General features: G+C 45.4%; 3 protein-coding genes across 4 annotated transcripts in view; 2 read left to right on the forward strand and 1 right to left on the reverse strand.

Moving 5' to 3' along the window:
• KIF15 (kinesin family member 15) overlaps positions 1–9876 on the forward strand; it is a 55612-nt gene extending 45736 nt beyond the window's left edge. Inside the window, exons 28-35 of one of the 2 annotated variants that reach the window (XM_029070960.1) lie at positions 1926–2027; positions 2293–2457; positions 2936–3045; positions 4764–4839; positions 5217–5254; positions 7731–7896; positions 8181–8312; positions 8592–9876. In XM_029070960.1, coding sequence (XP_028926793.1) covers positions 1926–2027; positions 2293–2457; positions 2936–3045; positions 4764–4839; positions 5217–5254; positions 7731–7896; positions 8181–8312; positions 8592–8678 — 876 coding nt within the window. In that variant the 3' untranslated portion in view covers positions 8679–9876. Of the gene's footprint in view, positions 1–1925; positions 2028–2292; positions 2458–2935; positions 3046–4763; positions 4840–5216; positions 5255–7730; positions 7897–8180; positions 8313–8591 lie in introns of those variants that run through there. The other variant, XM_029070961.2, reaches the window with a different exon arrangement.
• Positions 9877–12360: 2484 nt separating this feature from the next.
• TMEM42 (transmembrane protein 42) lies at positions 12361–17792 on the reverse strand. Its single transcript, XM_029071395.1, has 3 exons — positions 17673–17792; positions 14571–14717; positions 12361–13141 (listed from the first exon to the last, which is right to left on the reverse strand). Exons 1-3 carry the CDS (start codon positions 17790–17792, stop codon positions 12995–12997), a joined length of 414 nt encoding a protein of 137 aa, XP_028927228.1. The 3' UTR covers positions 12361–12994.
• A 6109-nt stretch (positions 17793–23901) lies between these two features.
• Positions 23902–24029, forward strand: part of TGM4 (transglutaminase 4) — a 28092-nt gene continuing 27964 nt past the window's right edge. The window contains exon 1 of the mRNA XM_039912813.1: positions 23902–23914. Within this exon, the coding sequence (XP_039768747.1) occupies positions 23902–23914 (13 nt within the window). The remainder of the gene's footprint in view (positions 23915–24029) is intronic.

Raw genomic sequence — 24029 nt, forward strand, 5'->3', positions numbered from 1 at the left:
TGGTAAAAGCTATGTTTATTTACTGGACTCTTTCTATCGGTGCTTACTGCACTAGATTAATAATTAGTTTGGATGTCTTTTTGGTCACCACATTTTAAAAATAAAGTGGAGGAACTGAAAAATGTCCAGAGAAGTGATCAAAATGGTTAAAGGAATGGAAAGTTGGTATTGGGAGGTAAGGCAGAAAGAACTGGGTTTTAGCTTAGAGACAAAAGAAGTCTTTTGAGGCTGCTAACTCTGTATTCATTGAGGATTAACCAAGAGGAAGAGTGCTGCAAATAAAACAGGAACGGGAAAGATTTCAACTTGACAGGAGGAGGGACTTCACTGTCAGTGATTACGAATCCATGTTACCCAGGGAGGTGGTAAAACCCTTATTCCCAAAGATCGTTTAAAAGAAAGGAAGATAATCCTATTTGGGTAGAAAAAAGAGCACTGGTCTGAAAATCAGAAGACGTTGTTTTTACTCTTGATTCTGCCTGCCAGAGCTAGACCAATAGTGTTGAAGGTTTCTGGCTGAAGATCCTTGTCGGGTGTGTTCTGTGAGGTGGTCAGGCCCAGCAGGAATCCTGAAAATCAGCTGGTTAACATGAGTAGCTAAGACTGCAGAGGCTACGGAGACAGCCACCTGCCAGATGAGGAAGCGAACGGCATATTAATAACCTGATGCTACAGTCGCAGATCTTGTGCTTAAAAATAATAATGAAAAAAATCCTGTTTGCACTTTGCAGCTGCTTGCCTCCTCGCTCATTAGAGAAGCAGCCTGGCCTAGTGGATAGAGCACAGACCTGGGAGTCAGAAGGGCCTGGGTTCTAATCCCGGCTCTGCCACTTACCTGCCTTGAGCAAGTCACTTCACTTCTCTGTGCTTCAGTTACTTGTGTAAAATGGGAATAAAGACCGTGACCTCTATGTGAGAGATGGACTGTGTCTAACCTGATTAGCCTGTACCTAACCCAGGGCTTAGTACAGTGCCTGGCACATAGTTAAGTGCTTTATAAATATTAAGAAAGAAAAATTGCACACTGGGCCCCAGCAGGAATATGACTGGCAAGGAAGAGAAGTTGTTACTGGGGCGGTGCAAGCCACTAGCACTAAATTCAGTTTATTGACAGGGGTTTGGTCCCCAACTCTCAGGATCAAGATCCATCTGTCATTCCCTATCAGAAACTCAGTCATCATCAACAGTTCTTCACCTGCCTTGAAGCAGGTAGACCAAATGACCTCTGATTTGGGGATAAATTTGTTGAACTGTATGTGATGATAGTCAGCAGACAGGTAGGGGCAACTGTAATTACTTAAGACTCTCAGATCCCCTTAAATGAGAGAAAGCATTGGATGGTGTTGTCATCAGTCTATTCCCTCTAGACTGTAAGCTTGCTGTGAGCCGGGAAAGTGTCTGTTTATTGTATTGTGCTCTCCAAAGCGCTTAGTATAGTGCTCTGCACACAGTAAGCGCTCAATACGTAGGATTGGATGAATCAGTTGCTAAACTGTTCTAGGGGTAAGGAGACTTAGTACTGAAGGGAGAAGCAGCATGGTGTAGTGGATAGAGCATGGGCCTGGGAGTGAGAAGGTCATGGATTCTAATCCCAGGCCCACCAGTTGTCTGCTGAGTGACCTTGGGCAAGTCACTTCACTATGCCTCAGTTTCCTCATCTGTAAAATGAGGATTGAGCCTGGGAGTCCCACATGGGACAGGGACTTTGTCCAACCCGATTTGCTTGTATCCACCCCAGCACTGAGTACAGTGCCTGGCACATAGTAAGCGCTGAACAAATACCATTATTATTATCATTCTGTGCCTCCCCATATCCTCCTGAAAACTACCGACTTTTTCAGGATAGGATTAGATTATGGGTGGGCTTTTTTTAATGCCTGGTAGCTTGTTATACATGGAGGTTTAATATGTCGTTATCTTAATAGCTGAGCCAAAACAAAAAAGAACTGGAACAGCGGAAGAACGAATATGGCCTCAAAATGAGACAACTAGAATGTGTGATGGATTCTGCTACAGGCTTTCCTCAGGTAATTTTTGGGAAAAACTAACCTTTTTCGGCAGAGTGAACACCTGCTTGAGTGAGTGTGCTATGTCTGATGCATCATCAGCAGCCTTTTCTTTTTAAAGGAAAATCTGTATACTCCTAAAGAAATGATTCCCTTCTCATACCCCGGCCATAAGACCAGGCTGGTCAAAGTTATACCAATACAAGATAATACCACTGAAAGAAGCTTTCGGGTGGGGAAAGGGGAAAACAGTAAAAGATGTACTTTTTTTCTTCTCCCCCACCAGAGTCCCAAAACGCCACCACCTTTCCAAGCAAATCTTGCAAAACTTCTGGAAACACAGGAACAAGAGATAGAAGACCGAAGAGCCTCAACGATTTCTTTGCAACATCTCGTGTCCAAGTTAAATGAAGAGAGGGATGCAAAAAATGTTGACATCCTGAGAATGAAGGTACGCCACCTCAGCTGTGAAGCTTTTTGTATTCAGCAGCAAATCTATTAGGGTTCCTTGGAAAACTGAGTATGCCTAATGGAGACTGTACTTAAAGGAAACTCACCCAAAACTTAAAGAAATCAGGCTGTGAGCAAGTTAGGATTTTAATAAAACATGGAAGTGCCTTTGGAAATATTTCCTTAATAATTAAGCTACTAATTCTCACTGCCATGAACTGTATTATTATTTTCACTGATGAAAATGGGGGCAGAATAGTTTCAGAATTAAATTACAAGGATGGGATGTGCTAGCTAGCTTGCTTTCTAGCTAAGCCATTTTTTCCCCAGTTTGTGTGACATATGACATGGGCATTTGAGCACAGATATGGTTTTTTGCTTTAAGATTTTGTCAATGCATTCTCTGAAACTAATCTTCCTCCCCTTTTAAACAAGAGCAATTGTCTTTCCTGAAAGTCTGTCAATATGCTTGGTATTAGGAGCAATTATGTGAATTGGAAAACACCCGGCTAGAAGTGCAGCAGTTAATAGAGAAAAATCGAGCCCTACAAAGTGAGCTTGAGGTTATTAAAGGACAAAAGCACGGCAGGTAAGAAGAAACTGCTACAACTCTGGAGGGTGATTTCCAAAGAATGACACAGATTTCCTTTTGGTTCTAATACTAAAGAAGAAATCCTTTGAGTTGTCAGGGATCAATCAATCATTGGTATTTATTGAGCACTTACTGTATGCAGAGCTCTGTAGTAAGCACTTTGGAGAGTACTATGCAACAATTGGTAGACATGTTCCCTGCCCACTATGAGCTTACAGTCAAGAGAGACAGACAATAATGTAAACAAATAAATTACAAATACGTATCTAAGTGCAATGGGACTGAGGTTGGAGGTGAATATCAAGTGCTTAAAGGGTACAGATATAGGTTGCATAGATATCATAGAAGGAGTAGGGGAAAAGAGGACTTAATCAGGGGAGGCCTCTTGGAGGAGATATGATTTTAATAAGGCTTCGAAGGTGGGGAGAGGAGTGGTCTATCATGGATGGGGAGGAAATTCCAGAAGTCAGAGGGAGGATGTGGGAAAGGATTCGGCAGTGATATAGACAAGATTTGGGGCACAACGGAGAGTTGACCCTAAAAGTGCAGTGTGCAGGTAGGAAATGAGCAAGGTAAGGTAGGATGATTCGTGCAGCAGAGTGAAGTCTGGATTGGAGTGAGGAGAGACAGGAGGTCGGGAAGTCAGCGAGGAGGCAGATTCAGTAGTCAAGGCGGGATAGAATAAGTGCTTGAATCAGACTGGTAGCAGTTGGAATGAAGAGGAAAGGACAGGTTTTCGCAGTGTTCTGAAGGTAGAACCAATGGGATTTGGTAACAGATTGAATATGTAGGTTGGGTGAGAGAGATGAGTGTGGGATAACGCCAAAGTAAGCACATCAAACAGAAACTTCTGACAGTTGGTTTTAAGGCCCTCCATCAAGACCCACCTTCTTATCTTGCCGGAACCCCCGCCCCTTCAAACCTGTCAGAACACAGTGTCATTGTCCTTCTGAAATCCCACACCTTTATTAAGTGATGACAAGCAACAGAAAGATTGCTTTGCATGCCTATACCAGAATTACCTCAACTATTTAGTTTGTGGGTAGGAGAGCATTATGATGATGATGATAATGGTATTCATTAAGCACTTACTTTGTGCCAAGCACTGTACTAAGTGCTGAGATGATCGGGTTGGACCCAGTCCCTGTCCCACTTGGGGATCACAATCTAAGTAGAAGGAAGAACAAGTATTGACCCCCCCCCATTTTTCAGATGAGGTAACAGAGGCACAGAGAAGTGAAGTGACTTGCCCAAGATCACCCTGCAGGCAAGAGGCAGAACCAGGATTAGAACCCAAATCCCCAGACTCTGCCACCTCTGTGCTCTTTCCATTAGTCCACACTGTTTTTCAAGCGCTAAAATAAAAGCCCAGCCCCATTTATGCTACCCCCGTGGGCTGCATGCACATGGCTTCTTCAAGAGCCCCCATATGCAGGGGGGAGAGAGAGAGGGTAGAAGGTTGATACCAGATTGATGAATGGTCAGGCTTCCTGACGGGTGCCAGAGCAACATATTTCAGGACCCCTTATAGCACCAAAAGGCCAGCCATCCTAAGTATTCTCTGAGACTTGTTGGAAAAATATAATTTTCTCCAACCTTTCATTACTTTCTAAATCCAAGGATTCAATTTCCCGGCGGGAATGTTTTCTGTAGCTGTTTTGTATTTTATTCTCTACTTTATTGAATCTGCCTAAATGGTTTAAACCTTTTAACAGTAATCAGAAATATCCAGATATTCGGCAGCTAATAAAAGAACGAGAAAAGGAAATTGTTGAAGAAAGACTTGCTAAGGTATGTAAGTTTGTTTAGTGTTACATTTACCCTGTGTTAATTTTGAGGCAGAAGCAGAATTTTTTATGGAAGAAAATCTCAAAAAATATGCTTGAACCTTGCAAATGTATCCAATGAGTGTCAAGCAAATCAGGCAAGCAGGCAGTGGTATTTATTAAAAAGCACTTGGGGAGAATACAGTACACCAGAGTTGTTAGACACGTTCCTTGCCCATAACAAACAGCCTGGAGCAAATAGTAGAGAGTGCTTACTGTTGCTTTACTGTGTAAAAGTGAGGGGGGAAAAACTCTTGAATGAAATCGTGCATTAATCAGGTTTCTTGTTGGAAAAGTCTACTGGGTTTCATTTTAAATAATGTATTTCTATTTTTTATGCAGAATAAAGCAACTGAAGAAATGATGAGATTGAAGACAGAGTAAGTTTTATTTTCATATTTTGAGGGTAGACTATTCTGAACCTTATAGCTCCCTCTCTGGTACTTCAAAAATACGGTAGACTAGCAAAATGGTAATTTTGGCAGCCCAGCATGTGGCATTAAATATTTTTTTTGTCATTATTATTAATGTATTTAAGTGCTTACTCTGTTCCAAGCACTGTACTAAGCACTGGAGTAGGTACAACGCTCAGTATGAGCAGGGAATGTCTACCGACTCTGTTGTATTGTATTCTACCAAGTGCTTAGGACAGTGCTCTGCACTCAGTAAACGCTCAGTATATACCACTGATTTATTGATAATCATATTGGATGCACACACGGCCCACACGGGACTGACATTCTAAGTAGCTGGGCGTAGGATTTAATCCCTGTTTTACAGATAAGAGAACTGAAGCTAACAGAAGTTGTGACTTTCCTAAGCAGAAAAGCGGCAGAGCTAGGAGTTAGAACCCAGATCCTTGGACTCCTAGGCCCGTGCTCTTTCCACCACACCATGTTCTTTCCAACTGTCACTGACTAAAGAAGCTATTGTGGAATATATCTCAAGCTGGCCACATGCTAGACACACAATTTTCCCATAATACAAGAGTTGTGTTCTTGCAAAGCTTCAGGTTAAGGAAAACTCACATCGTGATACTCACCTGTCCTGAGGCTGCACATGCACACAAGCAGTTTCTTCTGATGCTGTGATATGCTGAAACTGTTTAGACAAATGTTTCCTAATATCCTACCGATAACCCAGCCAAAGTGTGTAATGAAAATACATATTATTGAAGAACGGAGTGTTGTTGGGTTTTTTCACTTAATATAGATTAACCTTCCCTCTTTCTCTTGCATTGTTTATGAAAACAAGCAAGAATATGTTGTTTCCTTCCTGCTCAAATTATAATTTTGATTGGCTTTCTGACCTATAATCAGGTCCTCAATTTCATATCCTATTTCTCCTTATTTGTTACAGCTACACTATTGGCTCTTTTCAGAATTCCCTATTTCAGGGAACAAACTCCCTCCTCATTCCAGCACCACCAGTCCAGATGGGTGGCCTCTATTAATGGCTCAAGATTCGGGCTTCACATTAATTTAGCCGTCCTTTTCACATTATGGACTGTAAACTTCCAATTCACCCCTATGCCGATTTGGCCTGGACCCCGCTCCCTCACCCCCCACCCCATTTAAACTCCCCACAACAAAGAGCTGAATCTAGGATTTGGGTTTTAAATTAGGACTCATACCCCACTTTGGCCTAGCCTCTAGTGGTTTCCATTTGCTCTGATTGAGCAGAACGAGGATTAGAACTCGTGTTGTTCATCAGCTGGGACTATAAATAAATGTATCTTTTGTATTAAAATAATTACCTCTAAAAATGGCATCAATTACAGAACTTGGTTAGGAAAATGTTATGCAAAAATATTTTAACAACAAAGCAACTTCCATCACTCTGGACGATTCTAGGCCATTCTGGAAATGTTAAAGTAATTCTGTGCATCGTATCAGTAGATGGCACTAGAAGCTTTCTCTTCATTCCTTTATCTCCTCTGTGAATCCATTTGTGACCAGCCTTAAAATTACCTATTTTGTGCCACTCTAACACCAGGTACTCTAAATGCAAAGAGTTAAGAAGGATTTGATTAGGTACTTTTCAGTGTGTATCAAAATGCAGCCAAGTTTTCAAGTAATTAAGTTGTGTCCTGTGTTTGAGCTAATCTTCCTTATTTAATGACTTTTCAAATAGCGCTATTAAATCTGAACAACATTTTTAATTAAATTGATTCTCCTCGGGAGTTCATTTAAGTGCCCCCCCAAATCCATTTCTGATGAGTATTTTCTGATATTTTATTACAAATTCATCCGTATCCTGGAGTAGGTAAGTCTCTCCTGGTATATCGTCTCATCATTGGCATTTATTGAGCACTTACTATGTGCAGAGCACTGTACTAAGCATGTGGGGAGAGTACAACAGAGTTCGTAGACATGTTCCCACTGAAAGCCGTCCATCAGTATACATGCTTTCATGCCTAGCTTTGACTGAAAAACTTTAGACCGATATTCCATGCCGGTAATTATTTATAACTCACCTTGACCAAGTACAGATTGTAATTTCCGTGGCTCATTTTTATCTGTTGCAGGTGACTTGTTTTAAACTTTCTGGGGAGGGGTGGAGCACTTCAGAATCTTGCTCTTTCCAGGCACATGATCAGCAGGGCTATAACAAAATGGATTTCCATTCCAAAGGGGAAGCATCTCAGTGAATTCCAGAGATCTAAAGAAAGAAACTCAAATTACCTGTCATTTCATCAGACATTAATTATCTTCCTGCTAAAATCACAGGGTGTGGAGGCAGAAGTTAATATTGGGCCCAAATCATCCAGAAAATTCCAGAACAATTTTATCTTCTTACTCTTAACACTTTAATAATCATAATGATACATCTATGAAATGATGCTTGTACTTACAGGCTAGAGGATGCCAAAAATGTCCTTAAAAGCAGAGAGCTGATTTGGGTCACAATGAGTGAGGAAGTAGAAAGAACAAGGGCTTTGGAGTCGAAAGCTTTCCAGGAAAAAGAAAAGCTGAGATCAAAACTTGAAGAAACTTTTGAAGAAAAAGACAAAATTGCTCAGGTCTCTCAAGTTTTTTTGGTTTCATTGATTTGTGACATTTCATTAATTTGAATTCACAGAGTTGGTGCAGAAGTACTGTGATTAATGATTGTGAGTTGCTGCTTAAATAATGAGTGCATGATTACTGATAAATTGATCTATTCTATTCATCGTGGTCTTCCGTGGCTTAGTGGGATAATTTGTTAAAATCTAATATGGCTGGTAAAGAAAATTCATCTGCAGTGTAAACGCCTGAATGATGAAAATCAAAGCTGCATATCAATCTGTTGCTTTTCCAACTACAGGAGATGGACTTGCTAAGAAAGCAAGTGGAGTACCTGGCCGAGGAAAATGGAAAACTAGTGGGTCACCAAAACTTAAACCAGAAGATTCAATATCTTGTGAAACTGAAAAAAGACTATGCAAAAGTGGTTGAAGTATGTCCTGTCATTGGTAAAATAAACAATCACATTTAGATTTGAAATGTTTGAAATGAGGTCAGCAATTGAATTCCAGATAAACACGAATATGAAGGAAAAGGTAGAATGTTAAGCCATCGTTGGTTTCGTGTCACTTTGGGGTTCATTCTTGCCTGCCTAATCACATGTATGTTTTATAGTTAAGCAGTTGGGATCATGGCAGTGCTATTTTACTCTGATACTTACTGCCTGGCAGAATGAATCAGTGCTTTGACTTAATGCTTTTTCTTTACACAGGAGTTAGAAAAGCAACGCATTGAAAATGCGTTCTTGAAGGAAGTGAAAAAATGTGACTTTCCCCTGGATCCTGGTCAACCACGCTAAAAGGCTGTTTTTCCATGCCACAAAAGTTGGGGCTGCACTTCTGCACGTGACAAGAAATCATTAGGGGACTTGATTTTCAAAGCCTCAGTATTATGGCAGCTAAGTATTTGATGGAGCGGTCTGCTCCTGCCTTACTTGAGTCTCCTGAAGCCATTCCGATTCCTACATCTTAGGTTCTAGTGTAACACCCGGCTCCCATTGTAAATATTGGACCGATGTCTTTTGTTTGTTTTGGGGGGGGTAGTTTTTTACAGTATCTGTGACTCTAGTTTACATTTAGAATATTTCTGAAAATTTTCCTGCTTGCTTCATTTTCTCTGATATATATCGACGTGTATAAGGTCAGAAAGTATTTCCACTCTTAAACTGCCAGGTCAGAATTTTAGTTTTTAAGTGTAATATTAATGAAATTCAGCTAGATGGCTATTATATCAAAATACGTTCTTGGGAAATTTATCCTCTACGGATAGGTCTCTTGGGACACTCTGCCTTGATGATTTTTTTTTTAATCATTTTCTTTTAGTGTGTCCTTTTTGTAGTGAAAGAATTCAGACGCGAGATCTAGGAAAATCCATCGTAGAATAGAACTGTTACGAGACTAGGTTATCTTTAAGAATAGGCTCAGTACTATTATCACAGACAGTTCCGAGAGTCATAAAAGTAGTCCTACAGTTAGAGATTGCAAATTCGGTCTGAGGTGAATACTGTGTCTGTTGTGTGAACTGGCAAGGTGTCTTGCGGAAAGATGCTAGGGGTTCCATTACCATCTTTCTTAACTTATCCAGGAGGGAATCAGAAAGACGGCGAACAGCGTGGCATGAAAGTCAATGGAGTGGGAGAGAGCGGTTGCCACTCAGTTTTCATTCTCCGATCTATCTATCCCTTTCCCAAGGTCTCCTGTGAATTGCAACTTTCCCTCAGAACCATCTCTAAGAAAATCAGTGTCTGCCATATCAGCCAGTGGGATTCAGTGTTCTGTTCCTGGATAGGTTAAGAAAAATGCCTTGCGAGGGGAAGAGAGTTTCTCTAACCTAATGGCACCTAAGTTACAGCCCTGGTCTCAAAAGGAAGTCAAGCGCTTTCAAAGCAAAAGCTAGGTTGCTTGTGTCTGTAAACTATTTCTATGGTGTATGTCTTAAATTTTAAAGCCTTTCTGAAATCTCAGGACCTTGAAATAAACTCTTAAATGTTGATTTTATTTTACTTTTTTTTTTTAAACAATTATAACAAGCTGTATGTGTTAACATGGGAATGTTGTGGGGGTACTTGAGTATTTTGGAGGTAAGGGTGATTGGTTTGGATATTCTGTGAAAACTCCTCAAGGTGACAGACTTTAGAAAATGAATTATTTAGGTAAATATCTTCCGGGGTTCCAGGTTGGATGGCTGCCTTGCGTGTTTTTAGGAGAAAAAATAGGGAGGCAAGATCAGGTTTGAGTCATTTCAGCCCACTATCTTAACTGTGACTTCCTCCTTTTTTAAAAGTGGTCCAGTGGCTTCCCAGCACAATTCGGAGTGATTCCTAGGTAATTCCTGTACTTCAAACCCCTTCACCAAGGTGCCTCAGCTTCCTTATATCCCTTGTCTCCTGCTTTCTTAGAAATCTTGCTCAATTCTCCTTTCCCTTGCCCTTAACCTAGACTGCCGGATCTGCAGAACAGCTCCTCCGAGAAGCCTTTCCTGACCAGAAGGGATAATAAATCCCTCCTTTATGGGGGCACGATGATCCGGGCCAAAAGCATTTGTATTTAACATTCATACAGTTTTCATTGCTAAAATACCTAGGAATTTAAATGTTACCATAATGAACTCAGTTGATAACGAAGCTCTCGGTCCTGTGTCTGAAGCTGCCTGGAGAGGCAGAGTGATGCTGGGGAGTTCAGAAAAGGTTGGTCCTGTTTTATCATTACTGTTCCTCAGTGACCTGGATGCCTGCTGTAAGCCAGCAGATAAAGTGGCTCCGCCATTTGTCAGCTGTGTGACTGTGGGCAAGTCACTTAACTTCTCTGTGCCTCAGTTCCCTCATCTGTAAAATGGGGATTAAGACTGTGAGCCTCATGTGGGACAACCTGATTACCCTCTATCTCTCCCAGCACATAGAACAGTGCTCTGCACGTAGTAAGCGCTTAATACCAACATTATTATTATAGAGATGCTTCACTCCCACCCAAGTGTAGACTTACACTTCATATTCCTTCACGACTCCCTCCCTCTTCCTATCCAACAATTACTCTCCCCACCTTCATAGCCTTCATGAAGCCATATCTCCTCAAAAGGCCTTCCCTGACTAAGTCCTCATTTCCTCTTCTCCCACTCCCTTCTACATCACCCTTACCCTGGGATTTCCTCCCTTTTCTCACCCCTACCTCAACCCCACAGGACTTGCGTACATCTCCTCTAATTTCTATTAATGTCTGTCTCCCCCTCTAGACTATAAACTCATTGTGGCCAGGGAATGTGTCTCCCAACTCTGTTATATTGTACCCTCTCAAGCACTTAGTACAGTTCTCTGCACACAGTAAGCCCTCAATAAATGCGATTGATAGATTACAACTGGCAAGTCAGGACAAACTCTATCTCCCGTCAGTCCATCGTATTTTTTGAGCTCTTGTACTGGGTGCAGAACACTGTATTAAGCACTTGGGAGAGAACAATATAACAGACCCATTCCCTGCCCAAAGTGAGCTTTCAGTCTACCTTCGTGACCCTCATGTGATTAACAAAACTTTTATATTGGTGTTGAATTGATTCAGGTTTCTGTGATCCTTTTAGGAGATCGAACGAGGTGCCCAGGAGGAAGCTGGGCCACCCTATTGATGTAGAATTTAGTTTGCTCCCACTACCGGGGAGCGCACATGTGCTGCACATCGAGCTTGTGGCTTCTTCGGAACTTGCTGAGGGCACTGACTCCATTCAGTGTTTCTCTCCGAAGTAGTTCCTGAGCCTCCTGAGATGTTCTAATAGGAGTAAGACTTGGGTGATAAGCTCAGAAGCGAATAGAGGAGACAGCAGCCACAAACTAAATGTGCAGTGGTATCAGGATGCAACAACCCAAAAATGGAATAAATAGATGCACAAATGCTGAAGGCGAGAGTGGGTGGAGTATGGGGGAAATGCCTCCTGCGGGAGTGTGAATGTGGAGAAGGGTGTGGGCTGGATGATGTGGAAGTGGGGAGGGAGGTGTACGTAAGGTTTGGGTTTGAGCCATAGGTCAAAGGGTGAGAGACGTACTATTAGCTTAGTTTGGAGAAGCATAGACGGTGAGCTGCGTGTTGCAGGGGAAGAGTATGGAAAGGGAGAGAGAGTCCAAAACAACATCTTCCCACCCAAATCCTGCCTTCCTCCTGTCTTTCCCATCACCACAAGCCTATAACCTTGGTGTGGACCTCAATTCATCTCTCCCTCATTCAACTCACACATTCAATCCATCACCAAATTCTGTCAGATCTACCTCTACAACATGGCTGCAATCCACCCTTTCCTCTCCATCCGAACGCCTGCCACGCTGATCCAGGAGCTTATCCTATCCTGAGTTCTGCCTCAGCCTCCTCACTGAACTGAGTTGGGAAACCCTGATCCCCCAGTCGACATGGATACCCCAGAACCCTCACTGTGTTCTTTCCTACATCTCAGCTGTTCCCGGCCTCCCCTCCCATGTCAGGATGTCAAGAGTTAAACACCAATTCTTTCTTGGAAAAAATATTTATTGGGAAGTGCTTTCTCACCACCCCTCTGTGGTTAAAACTGATGAACAGAACCGCTTGTTATTTTTTTCAGTACTTTTTCACGGCCTGTGAAAGTGGTGTGAAGGCAGCCTGGTTTCCCTTAGCGTTATTTGGCTTGGGCTCTACGGGTGAAAAGCCGATGACAACCCTGTTTCAAGGTTTCCCTCTCCACTAAGACTCACCAGGGGTTAATGTCACCATCCACACTTATGCGTTTGCCTTCCCAATATTCACTCATTCAATAGTATTTATTGAGCACTTATGTGCAGAGCACTGCACTAAGTGCTTGGAATGTACAAATCGGCAACAGATACAGTCCCTGCCCATTGACGGGCTTACAGTCTAATCGGATATAATCAATATCCTGGGGAGGGAGGCGTTGCATCAGCTCCCAGATGCCTCAACCTACTCCAAGCAGACCGAGGAGTCAAAGTGAGCGATCGGATCGGAGAAGAGGAGGATTTCCGTCTTGGAACCCTGCTCTCGCCAAAGGTTCAGTCTGAAAATCCACGGAGCCCCGAGCCTCCCCTCGGTTCTGCGGGTCCACGGGGCCGCCGTGCTTCTTGGGACGCTGGTCTGGGCTAACAGTCGACTAGTTCTCTTTCCTCTTGGCAGCTCTTCCGCCCTCCGCACAGGAAACGTCTGTCTGCAGTAGCAGGAGCCCACAGATGGTCATGCCGATGCCAACCCACCACATCACGGCGCGAGTCTCTCCGTACAGCAGGTACCCAAAGAATGCCTGAATGAGAGAGAGAGTGGCCCAGGGCGATGAGCAGGCAGGAGCTTCATGTCTGTCTCCCTCCCAGTTGTAGACTATCTGCTCCTTGTGGGCATCTACCACCTCTGCTGTACTGTATTCTCCCAAATGCTGAGTACGGTGCTCTGGACGGAGGAAGCATCGAATAGCACCGACTGGTTGATCTTTGATCCTGGCAGGCCTGGGGACCAGGCCAAGAGACAAATCTGATTGGCAAAAACAGCTTCTGCCAGACAGACCCTCCAAGCAAACCCCATGGCAGGCACCCAAAGGCCTCCGCAGCAGGAAGGGACAAGACAGAAGGACCCGCGATCTGGGTCTTATACCCAGCAAGGTCACCACGACTTGAGGCGGGGAGTTAATTTCCTCTGTGGTAGAACGGGATCAGCGATACCAGCCTGCCAGGCAGGTAAAATCATGCACTTAAGTGGGAAAACACTAGAGGTGTCAGGTGGAATATCCTTAACCCTGTGGTTGAATGTCAAGGAGGGCAGGTTCTTCCCACTCAGCGGGACATCGGGCTGGTAAACCACTGCCCTGACTCAGGATGGCATTTCTAGGTCCCTTCGGCAGGCGTACGCTTCCTCTGTAACGGTAATAACAATTATGGTAATTAAGTGCTTACTGTGTGCCAAGCACTGTTCTAAGCACTGGGGTAGATACAAGTGAATCAGGTTGGACACAGTCCCTGTCCCACATGGGGCTCATTCTCTCGTCCCCATTTTATAGATGAGGCAATGGAGGCCTAGAGAAGTGCAGTGACTTGCCCAAGGTCACACAGCAGACATTCGGTGGTCCTTCTGACCCCCGGGTGCCTGCTCTATCGGCTCAACCACCCTTCTCATGTGTTTCATTAATGTCCATTAATTAATTAATGCTACCAAGAGGGAATGACCCCCAGCCCTGAGAACATCTTGGCTCAGGCTGGATAGGTGAGTGGCAGCCACCTAGACCGTAGCTATGACGGTTGGACTCGGTGCCACGAGGGGCCTGATAGTAAGCGCTCAGTAAATACCACTGATTGACTGATGGCACTGAGTCCGACTTGATTACCTTTGGGCGCTTGGTATTCACCCCACCCTTAACCCCGTAGCGCTTACATACATAGGTGTAAATTATTTATATAAATGTCTGCCTCTCCCTCTCGACCTGAAGCTCGTTGAGGGCAGGGAACGTGTCTACCAACTCTTGTACTCTCCCAAGCCCTTAGTACAGTGTTCTGCACACTGTAAACACTCAATATCACTGATTAACTTGTATTTATCCCAGTGTTAAAACAGTGCTTGACACATAGTGCTGCACTAAATAATAATAGCCAGCCCACAAATAAGGGAACTTTCGGCATAAAGAATGACAGCCCTTCTCTTTCCCCGGAAGGACGGGTATGTCCCTTGCACTTATTCCTACTTACAGTGGCAAGGAAGTTGGCTGTGGTCGTCATAATGGAAACCATGGCTGAAGAGGAGGCGAGATTGAGTCCTTTGGCATAGAAGGTCCACATCAGGGAATTGGAAACGAAGATGAAGATGGCACATACTATCCGGAGCAGCGGGGGTTGCTATAGCGGGGAAGAGAATAAAACAGGCCCGGTGAGACATGACGACTCCGGTTCGGTAAGCAGCGAGGCTCAGTGGAAAGACCCCGGGCTTGGGCATGAATCCGGTCATGGGTTTGAATCCCAGCTCTGCCACTTGTCAGCTGTGTGACTGGGCAAGTCACTTCTCTGTGCCTCGGTTCCCTCATCTGTAAAATGGGGGGATGACTGTGAGCCTTACATGGGACAACCTGATTACCCTCTATCTACCCCCGTGCTTAGAACAGTGCTCTGCACGTGGTAAGCGCTTAACAAATGCCAACTTTTTTTTTTTCGATAGTACTGCATGTCAGAACCGCCCTCACAAACAGGATCTAGAAAGGACTGTCCCCCCTCAGTGTTGAAAGCATTTTCCATCCCGTTGGTTTCACCTGGGGATATAAAGGTGTTCCATGCTTACAAGGGAAGATTGAGCACGGAAGATGAAGAGGCTCATTTCGAGTCACTAATCCTGCCCAGAGAGGTCCTTGCCCCAGCTCCTTCTAGACGCCCGCACATCCCACCTTCCACAGTTAAGACCCTAAATCCCTCTCCTGAAGTAGTCACAGCTGCAGGGAAAGACAAATGAGGGTATCCAACCCTCTTGCCACTACAGCTAAATCATATTAAGGTGCAACAGGAAGGGGTTTTTATGCAAAATACAAAAAACAAAGCAGGTTCTGGGAGGGGGGGGACAGAAGTAAATGAGAATAGGCATGAGAGCATTAGCCCTCCTTTTTTTTTTTTCCTTCCACGCTGTCTAGGGAGCCGTCGGGAGGAGGGCTTTTTGAATCCTGCTGTGCGGGTCCATCATCTCCCACACTGGGGTAGTGACTGCTACTGTGATGACAACTACCATCTGGAAAGAGGTGGTAAGCCGTCAGCAGGGAAGGGAAAATAGTTACAAACTGAAAATACACAGGGCTTTCCCTCAGAGTTGGAATGGAAATACCGGAGCTTTCTTTACAGAGCTGCGGAACAAAGCAGCAGGTACGTATCCACCTGCCTGGGGAGATATGAGTGTGATCGGTCAGGAGGCAGAGGATAAATAGAAGACCTTTAGGATGCTTGTTAATAATAATGATAATAATGTTGGTATTTGTTAAGCACTTACTATGTGCAGAGCACTGTTCTAAGCGCAGCATGGCTCAGGGGAAAGAGCATGGGCTTTGGAGTCAGAGGTCATGGGTTCGAATTCCGGCTCGGCCACTTGTCAGCTGTGTGACTTTGGGCAAGTCACTTAACTTCTCGGTGCCTCAGTTACCTCATCTGTAAAATGGGAATTGATTGCGAGCCCCAAGTGGGACAACCTGATTCCCCTATGTCTCCCCCAGCGCTTAGAGAACAGTGCTTGGCACATAGTAAGCACTTAACAAATACCAACATTATGATTATCGGGTTGTCCCACCTGAGGCTCACAGTCTTCAGCCCCATTTTACAGATGAGGTCACTGAGAAGTGAAGCGAGTTGCCCACAGTCCCACAGCTGACAAGTGGCAGAGCTGGGGCTCGAACCCATGACCTCTGACTCCCCAGACTGGGCTCTTTCCCCTGAGCCATGCTGCTTCTCAAGTACTGAGGTAATAATAATAATGTTGGCATTTGTTAAGCGCTTACTATGTGCCGAGCACTGGTCTAAGCACTGGGGGAGATACAGGGGAATCAGGTTATCCCACGTGAGGCTCAGTCTTCATCCCCATTTTCCAGACGAGGTGACTGAGGCCCAGAGAAGTGAAGTTGGCATTTATTAAGCGCTTACTATGAGCAGAGCACTGTTCTAAGCGCTGGGGTAACTACAGGGCAATCCGATTGCCCCACATGAGGCTCCCAGTCTTCATCCCCATTTTCCAGATGAGGTCACTGAGGCCCAGAGAAGCGAAGTGACTGGCCCACGGTCACCCAGCTGACGAGGGGCAGAGGCGGGATTCGAACCCATGACCTCTGACTCCCCAGCCCGGACTCTTTCCACTGAGCCACGCTGCTTCTCTAGTACTGAAGGTAATAATAATGATGATAAGGTTGGTATTTGTGAAGCGCTTACTATGTGCAGAGCACTGTTCTAAGCGCTGGGAGAGATACAGGGTCATCAGGTTGTCCCACGTGAGGCGCACAGTCTTCATCCCCATTTTACAGAGGAGGTCACTGAGGCACAAAGAAGTGACTTATAATAATAATAATGTTGGTATTTGTTAAGCGCTTACTCTGTGCAGAGCACTGTTCTAAGCGCTGGGGTAGATACAGGGTCATCAGGTCGTCCCACGTGGGGCTCCCAGTCCTCATCCCCATTTGACAGATGAGGTAACTGAGGCACAGAGACGTCAAGTGACTTAACAAATCCCAACATTATTATTATTATTAATAAAAGCTTACTATGTGCAGAGCACTGTTCTAAGCGCTGGGGGGATACAAGGTGATGAGGTTGTCCCTCATGGGGCTCACAGGCTTCACCCCCATTTTCCAGATGAGGTCACTGAGGCCCAGAGAAGCGAAGTGACTGGCCCACAGTCACCCAGCTGACAAGTGGCCGAGGCGGGGTTCGAACCCACGACCTCTGGCTCCCCAGCCCGGGCTCTTGCCCCTGAGCCCCGCTGCTTCTCTGAGGTAATAATAATAATAATAATGTTGGTATTTGTTAAGCGCTTACTATGTGCCGAGCACTGTTCTAAGCGCTGGGGTAGACACGGGGGAATCAGGTTGTCCCACGTGGGGCTCACGGTCTTCATCCCCATTTGACAGATGAGGGAACTGAGGCCCAGAGAAGTGAAGTGACTGGCCCACAGTCACCCAGCCGACAAGTGGCAGAGCCGGGATTCGAACTCATGAGCCCTGACTCCCCAGCCCGTGCTCTTGCCCCTGAGCCCCGCTGCTTCTCTGAGGTAGATAGGCCCCTCCCTCACGGGGCTGACTCCGCCCCCCTCCCCTAGTTTATCTGGGCACCCACCGCTCGGTCCCGGACTCCGGCGCCCACGGCCAGCTTGGCCAGGGTGGCGGCCAGGGCGGCGAAGAGCCCGGCCAGGCCCGAGGCCCGCGCCGCCGCCGCCGCCCGGGCCCCCCCCAACATGGCGGCGCCGCCCGCGGCCTCCCCGACGCCCCACGCGTCACTTCCGCCTTCTTCCCCCCGCCTCGATGACGCACTTCCGGTCCGCGCGGATTGGCCGCCGCCCGCACGTGACCCCAAGGGGGCCCGGGCCTCAAACCCCCGCCCCGCCCCCCCTCGCAGTAATAATAATAATGTTGGGATTTGTAAAGCGCTTACTATGTGCAGAGCACTGTTCTAAGCGCTGGGGGAGATACAGGGGAATCAGGTCGTCCCACGTGGGGCTCACAGTCTTCATCCCCATTTTGCAGATGAGGGAACTGAGGCCCAGAGAAGCGAAGTGACTGGCCCACAGTCCCCCAGCTGACAAGGGGCAGAGCCGGGAGTCGAACTCATGACCTCTGACTCCCAAGCCCGGGCTCTTTCCACTGAGCCACGCTGATTTGTTAAGCGCTTACTACGTGCTGAGCACTGTTCTAAGCGCTGGGGAAGCTATTGGGTGATCAGGTTGTCCCACGTGAGGCTCACAGTTAATCCCCATTTTGCAGATTCATTCATTCAATAATAATGTTGGTATTTGTTAAGCGCTTACTATGTGCAGAGCGCTGCTCTATTAGTAATAACTATGTTGGTATTTATTAAGCAATTACTGTGGGCAGAGCACTGTTCTAGTAATAATGTTGGTATTTGTTAAGCGCTTACTATGTGCAGAGCACTGTTGTACGCGCTGGGGTTGATACAGGGTCATCAGGTGGTCCCACGTGGGGCTCCCAGTCTTCATCCCCATTTGACAGATGAGGTCACTGAGGCCCAGAGAAGTGAAGTGACTTAACAAATCCCAACATTATTATTATTATTAAAAGCTTACTATGTGCAGAGCACTGTTCTAAGCGCTGGGGTAGACACAGGGGAATCAGGTTGTCCCACGTGGGGCTCCCAGTCTTCATCCCCATTTTACAGATGAGGGAACTGAGGCACAGAGAAGTGAAGTGACTTAACAAATCCCAACATTATTATTATTAAAAGCTTACTATGTGTAGAGCACTGTTCTAAGCGCTGGGGGGATACAAGGTGATCAGGTTGTCCCTCATGGGGCTCACAGTCTTCACCCCCATTTTACAGATGAGGTCACTGAGGCCCAGTGAAGTGACTTAATAATAATGTTGGTATTTGTTAAGCGCTTACTCTGTGCAGAGCACTGTTCTAAGCGCAGGGGGAGATAAAGGGTAATGAGGTGGTTCCACGTGAAGCTCACAGTTAATCCCCATTTTCCAGATGACGCAACTGAGGCCCAGAGAAGTGAAGTGACTTGCCCACAGTCACACAGCTGGCAAGTGGCAGAGAGAGTCATCCCTGCTCTCAAGGAATTTACAGTCTGTGGATGGATACCCGTAAAGCATCCTGAGATAACTACGTAGACGTGCAAATGAATATTATCTTCCTTGGGTATAAAGTCTGTCCTCTGAAGTCCCATGAGCAACGTGGCTCAGTGGAAAGAGTCCGGGTTTGGGAGTCAGCGGTCATGGGTTTGAATCCCGGCTCTGCCACTTGTCAGCTGTGTGACTGTGGGTAAGTCACTTAACTTCTCGGTGCCTCTGTGACCTCATCTGTAAAATAGGGATTAACTGTGAGCCTCATGTGGGACAACCTGATTGGCCTGTATCTGCCCCAGCGCTTAGAACAGTGCTCTGCACGTAGTAAGCGCTTAACAAATACCGACGTTATTATTATCTTGGGCAAGTCACTTAACTTCTCTGTGCCTCAGTGACCTCATCTATAAAATGGGGATGAAGACTGTGAGCCCTACGTAGGGCAACCTGATGACCTCGAATCTCCCCCAGCGCTTAGAACAGTGCTCGGCACATAGAAAGCGCTTAACAAATACCAACCTTATCATTAAGTTTCACTTTGAGAATTTTTGCAAGATCCAAGTTGCATTGTCTTCATTTAAAAAGATCTCTACCTACCCACCCTTTCTCACCCCGCCCTAAATTGTAAAACTACCAGACCATGAAGAAAGATTAAAATTATGCATTTCTTAGTCCAAATAGGCATAAGCCTCTCTGATTCCCCAGAAAGGCGGGGAGGAATTAATTTAAGAATTTTTCCTTGTTTTACAAACATCTCGGCTTTAAGGATGAATAAGCTCTTCATTCAGAATAAATATTTACTGTACTGGTTTTTACATGGTAAAGTGAACTTCATTGTTCGCTTTTGGTGTTGGCCCTTTGGCTCCCAGGTACAGCTGCGTGAGAGCCGTATTGCTATTTTTATTAATGTTACTCTGATAATACAGTTACTGTTATTAACCGTAGAGGGTTTGTCGGTTTACGCAGAGTTTTGCTGGTAGGGTTGTGATCTCTTTCAACTCTCAAGAAAATGCCAACGTTTTCAGAATGGAGGAAAAGAATTCCAGAGAGACAGAGTACTCCAAGGAATAGCAGAGCTAAGCGTTCTGCCCCATTGTTTAGCTTTAATGGGTTACCAAAAATATCCGTTAAACCGGTCCTCCCTTGAGCCTCTCTAGTAGGGTTGCGTCTATCCCTTCTGTGGGGTCACCACCACGCAACACCGTCCATTTCTAGTCCCCCCTTAACACGCTGGCAGTTAGGATCTGGGTTCTAATTCCTGACTCCGCCCCTTGCCCCCTGTGTAATCCTGACCAAGTCACTTAACTTCTCAGGCCTCAGTGTCTTCATCTGTAAAATAGAGATTACCTGGGTCTCCCTCCTACTTGGACTGCGATCCCCTTGTGGGACAGGGACTGTGTCTGACCTGATTAACTTTGTAATAATAATAATGAGCGTGGTATTTGTTAATAATAATAATGTTGGTATTTGTTAAGCGTTTAATATGTGCCGAGCACTGTTCTAAGTGCTGGGGGAGATACAGGGTAATCAGATGGGGCTCACAGTCTTCATCCCCATTTTACAGATGAGGTAACTGAGGCCCAGAGAAGTGAAGTGACTTGCCCACAGTCACCCAGCTGACAAGTGGCAGAGCCAGGATTCGAACCCATGACCTCTGACTCCCAAACCCAGGCTCTTCCCACTGAGCCACGCTGCTTCAAGCACTTACTATGTGCCAGACACAAAGTAATCTACCCCCGTGCTTAGAACAGTGCGAAAATAGCTCAACGCGGGCAGGGAGTGGTCACTGTTTATTGTTGTATTGTACTTTCCTAAGTGCTTAGTACAGTGCTCGGCACATGGTAAGTGCTCAGTAAGTACGACTGAGTGAATAAAGTCCTGCTTGCTTGAACGGGAGACTCTTTTTCTCGTTCTGAGGGTCCTCTGGAGGTTCAGGCTAACATCCAGAAGTGAGAGATTTCAAATAGAGGAAGGGTGCATCACTGCAGAGAGGGATCTGGATTACAGAGTGCTAAATCAATCAGTCAGTGGTATTTGCTGCGAGCTTGTGTGCAGTACACTGTGCTAAGCACTTGGGAGAGTCCACCACAAATAGAGTTGGTAGACATCATCCCGCCCGAAAAGGAGCTTTCGGTTTGGGGGGCGGTGATAATAATATTGGTATTTGTTAAGCACTTACTGTGTGCCAAACACTGTACTAAACCTTGGGGTACATTCGAGATAATCAGGTCGGACCCAGTGACTGAGTTCTGACTGGCTTGGCACTGGATTGTGAACTTGGGAAGCAGCGCGGCTCAGTGGAAAGAGCCTGGGCTTCGGAGTCAGAGGTCATGGGTTCGACTCCCGGCTCTGCCCCTTGTCAGCTGTGTGGGCTGTGGGCAAGTCACTTCACTTCTCTGGGCCTCAGTTACCTCATCTGTAAAATGGGGATTAACCGTGAACCTCACGTGGGACCGCCTGATTCCCCTGTATCTCCCCCAGCGCTTAGAACAGTGCTCTGCACCTAGTAAGCGCTTAACAAATACCAACATTATTATTATTATTCTTGTTTGAAAAGTCTCTGTATTTGTGAGGCTTGTCACGAGTCAGAACCGATCAAGTTGAATGTGCTGTATTTGTCGACGCTCTATCGTGAACATATTTTTGAGGAGTGGGATGAACGTAAGCTGGGAAGTATGTATGTGACTCAAAGGACAGTGACATGCATGTATTGTTCAAGAAATAAAATGAAGGGATTGTGGGGCTGTCATGAGTCTGTTTAGCTTGCTGCGTAGTTTATTCTCTTAAGATTCTGGAGTATGGGTGATGAGAACCTAAGCCGGAAACAGAGTTTAAGGAGTTATTGTTAACTATAAGGAAGTTTTCCTGTATTTCATGGTGTGGCTTTGATAGGAATTTGGCTTGGGGTGTTTATTTTTTGGGGGGTTTGTTTTTTTTCTTAAGAGTGGAAAGAGCATAGGCCTGGGAGTCTGACGACCTGGGTTCTAATTCCAGCTCTGCCTCTTACCTGCTATGTGACCTTGGGCAAATCACTTAACTTCTCTGTGCCTCATCTGTAAAATGGGCGTTCGATACCTATTCCCCATCCTATTATACTGTGAGCCCCACATGGGACCTGATTTACCCCAATTCTCAGTACAGTGCTTGGCACATAGTATTTAATAAATACCACAGTTGTTATTATTGTAATTCTGAGAGTTTACGACGATATCGTCCCCAAATTTGTATTCTCTGGGGGAATGCTTAGGGATGTGAGAAGATCAGGGATTTTGAGCAGGCTCTCTGAAGGGAATCGCAAGTAGAATCATGTTGCCAAATTGTACTTTCCAAGCGCTTAGTACGGTGCTCTGCACACAGTCGGCACTCAATAAATACGACTGATTGAATGAAAAGGAAATTTGTGAGAGGAACGTGGAATAACAGTGGAAGAAGCTACCAAATACACAATTATGGAGTGGAGTGGGGAGAGACAGAAGGCTGGGAGGTCAGCAAGGAGGCAGATGCAATAGTCATGGCAGGATAGGATAAGTTCTGGGATCAGCGAAGTAGCAGTTGGATGGAGGGGAAAGACCGGATTTTAGAAATGTTGTGAAGGTAGAACTGACAGGATTTGGAGACAGAGTGAATGTGTGGTTGGAATGAGATATGAGTTGAAGATAATGCAAAGGTTATGGGCCTTTGAAAGAGGGAGGATAGTGATATTGTCTACAGCGATGGGAAAGATGGGGAGGACGGGGTTCACGTGGGAAGATAAGGAATTCAGTTTTGGACATGTTTAGTTTGCGGTGTCAGTAAGATATCCAGGTAGAGATGTTCTAAGGCAGGGGAAAATGGGAATCATCTGCATAGAAATGGTAGTTGAAACCTTGGGAGCAAATTAATTCTCCAAGGGAGTGAGTGTAGATGGAGAATAGAAGGGGACCTAGAACTGAGCCCTGAGGGACTTCCACTGTCAGAGGGTGGGAGGCAGAGGAGGAGCGAGCAAAAGAAACTGAGAAGGAGCAGTCAGAGAGATAGGAGGAGAACCAAGAGAAGACAGTGTCAGTGAAGTCAATGTTAAAGTTTCAAGAAGAAAGTGGTTTATAATATCAAAGGCAACTGAGAGGTCTAGGGGGTATTAAGATAGAAGAAGGTAACTGGTTACCTTAGAGAGGGTTGTTTCTGTGGAGTGATGGGGTCAGGAGCCAGATTGGAGGGGATCTAGGAAAGAATTGGAGGAGAGGAAATGGAGGCAGTGGGTGTAAACAACACCCTCAAGAAGTTTGGAGAGAAATGGTAGGAGGTAAATGGGCGAGAGCTGGAGGGAGCTGTGGGGTCTAGGGAGGCTGTTTTTAGGATAGTGGATACATTAGCATGTTTGTTTTCCAACCGCTTCTTCCACACTGCTTTCAAACAGTTGAAGATGGCAGTTAAGGAGGGAAAAAGGAATAACTTCTGACCTCCCTTTCTGTTTCATCTGGGTCAGGCTGCAGGTGAACTATACCTGTGTAAAAGAGCACAGGGAAGGGTGTGTCCTTTAAGAGCCAGTGGTCGATCACAATTGCCTTTAAAATGCCAGCCTAAATTGAAGCTCCAAAAAGGAGCCTGAATAGCCCTGGGTCCCATCCCCACAGCACTTACTTCACATAGGTTGTGCCTAGGGGTGATGAATAGAAATCTGAACAGCTGTTGATTTTCATAGATTTCCTGGTTTAGTCGCAGGACCGGGACAGAGCTCTAGCTCAGGGCTTCTCCCACACAAGGTCAGCCACAAACCTAATAGCATGAAAGAGACAGGTAGTCATGAGAGTTGAAGTTTGGGGTTTAGAGCATTGAATGCTCCCAATGTGCACACTCCAAACCCTGAATCTGGAATTTCAGATGATTTTTGTATCTCCTCCCCAAACACCCA

This window comes from Ornithorhynchus anatinus, chromosome 8 (assembly GCF_004115215.2).
Source record: "Ornithorhynchus anatinus isolate Pmale09 chromosome 8, mOrnAna1.pri.v4, whole genome shotgun sequence".
NCBI lineage: Eukaryota > Metazoa > Chordata > Mammalia > Monotremata > Ornithorhynchidae > Ornithorhynchus > Ornithorhynchus anatinus.

Excerpts from the sequence above, each read along its gene's own strand:
- TMEM42 (XM_029071395.1), bottom strand. The coding sequence starts at position 17,792 with ATGTTGGGGGGGGCCCGGGCGGCGGCGGCGGCGCGGGCCTCGGGCCTG. Across the intron at positions 14,718-17,672 it reads CCGGAGTCCGGGACCGAGCG|CAACCCCCGCTGCTCCGGAT; the intron begins GTGGGTGCCCAG and ends TCCCCGCTATAG. Across the intron at positions 13,142-14,570 it reads CAGCCAACTTCCTTGCCACT|GCATTCTTTGGGTACCTGCT; the intron begins GTAAGTAGGAAT and ends TCTCTCATTCAG.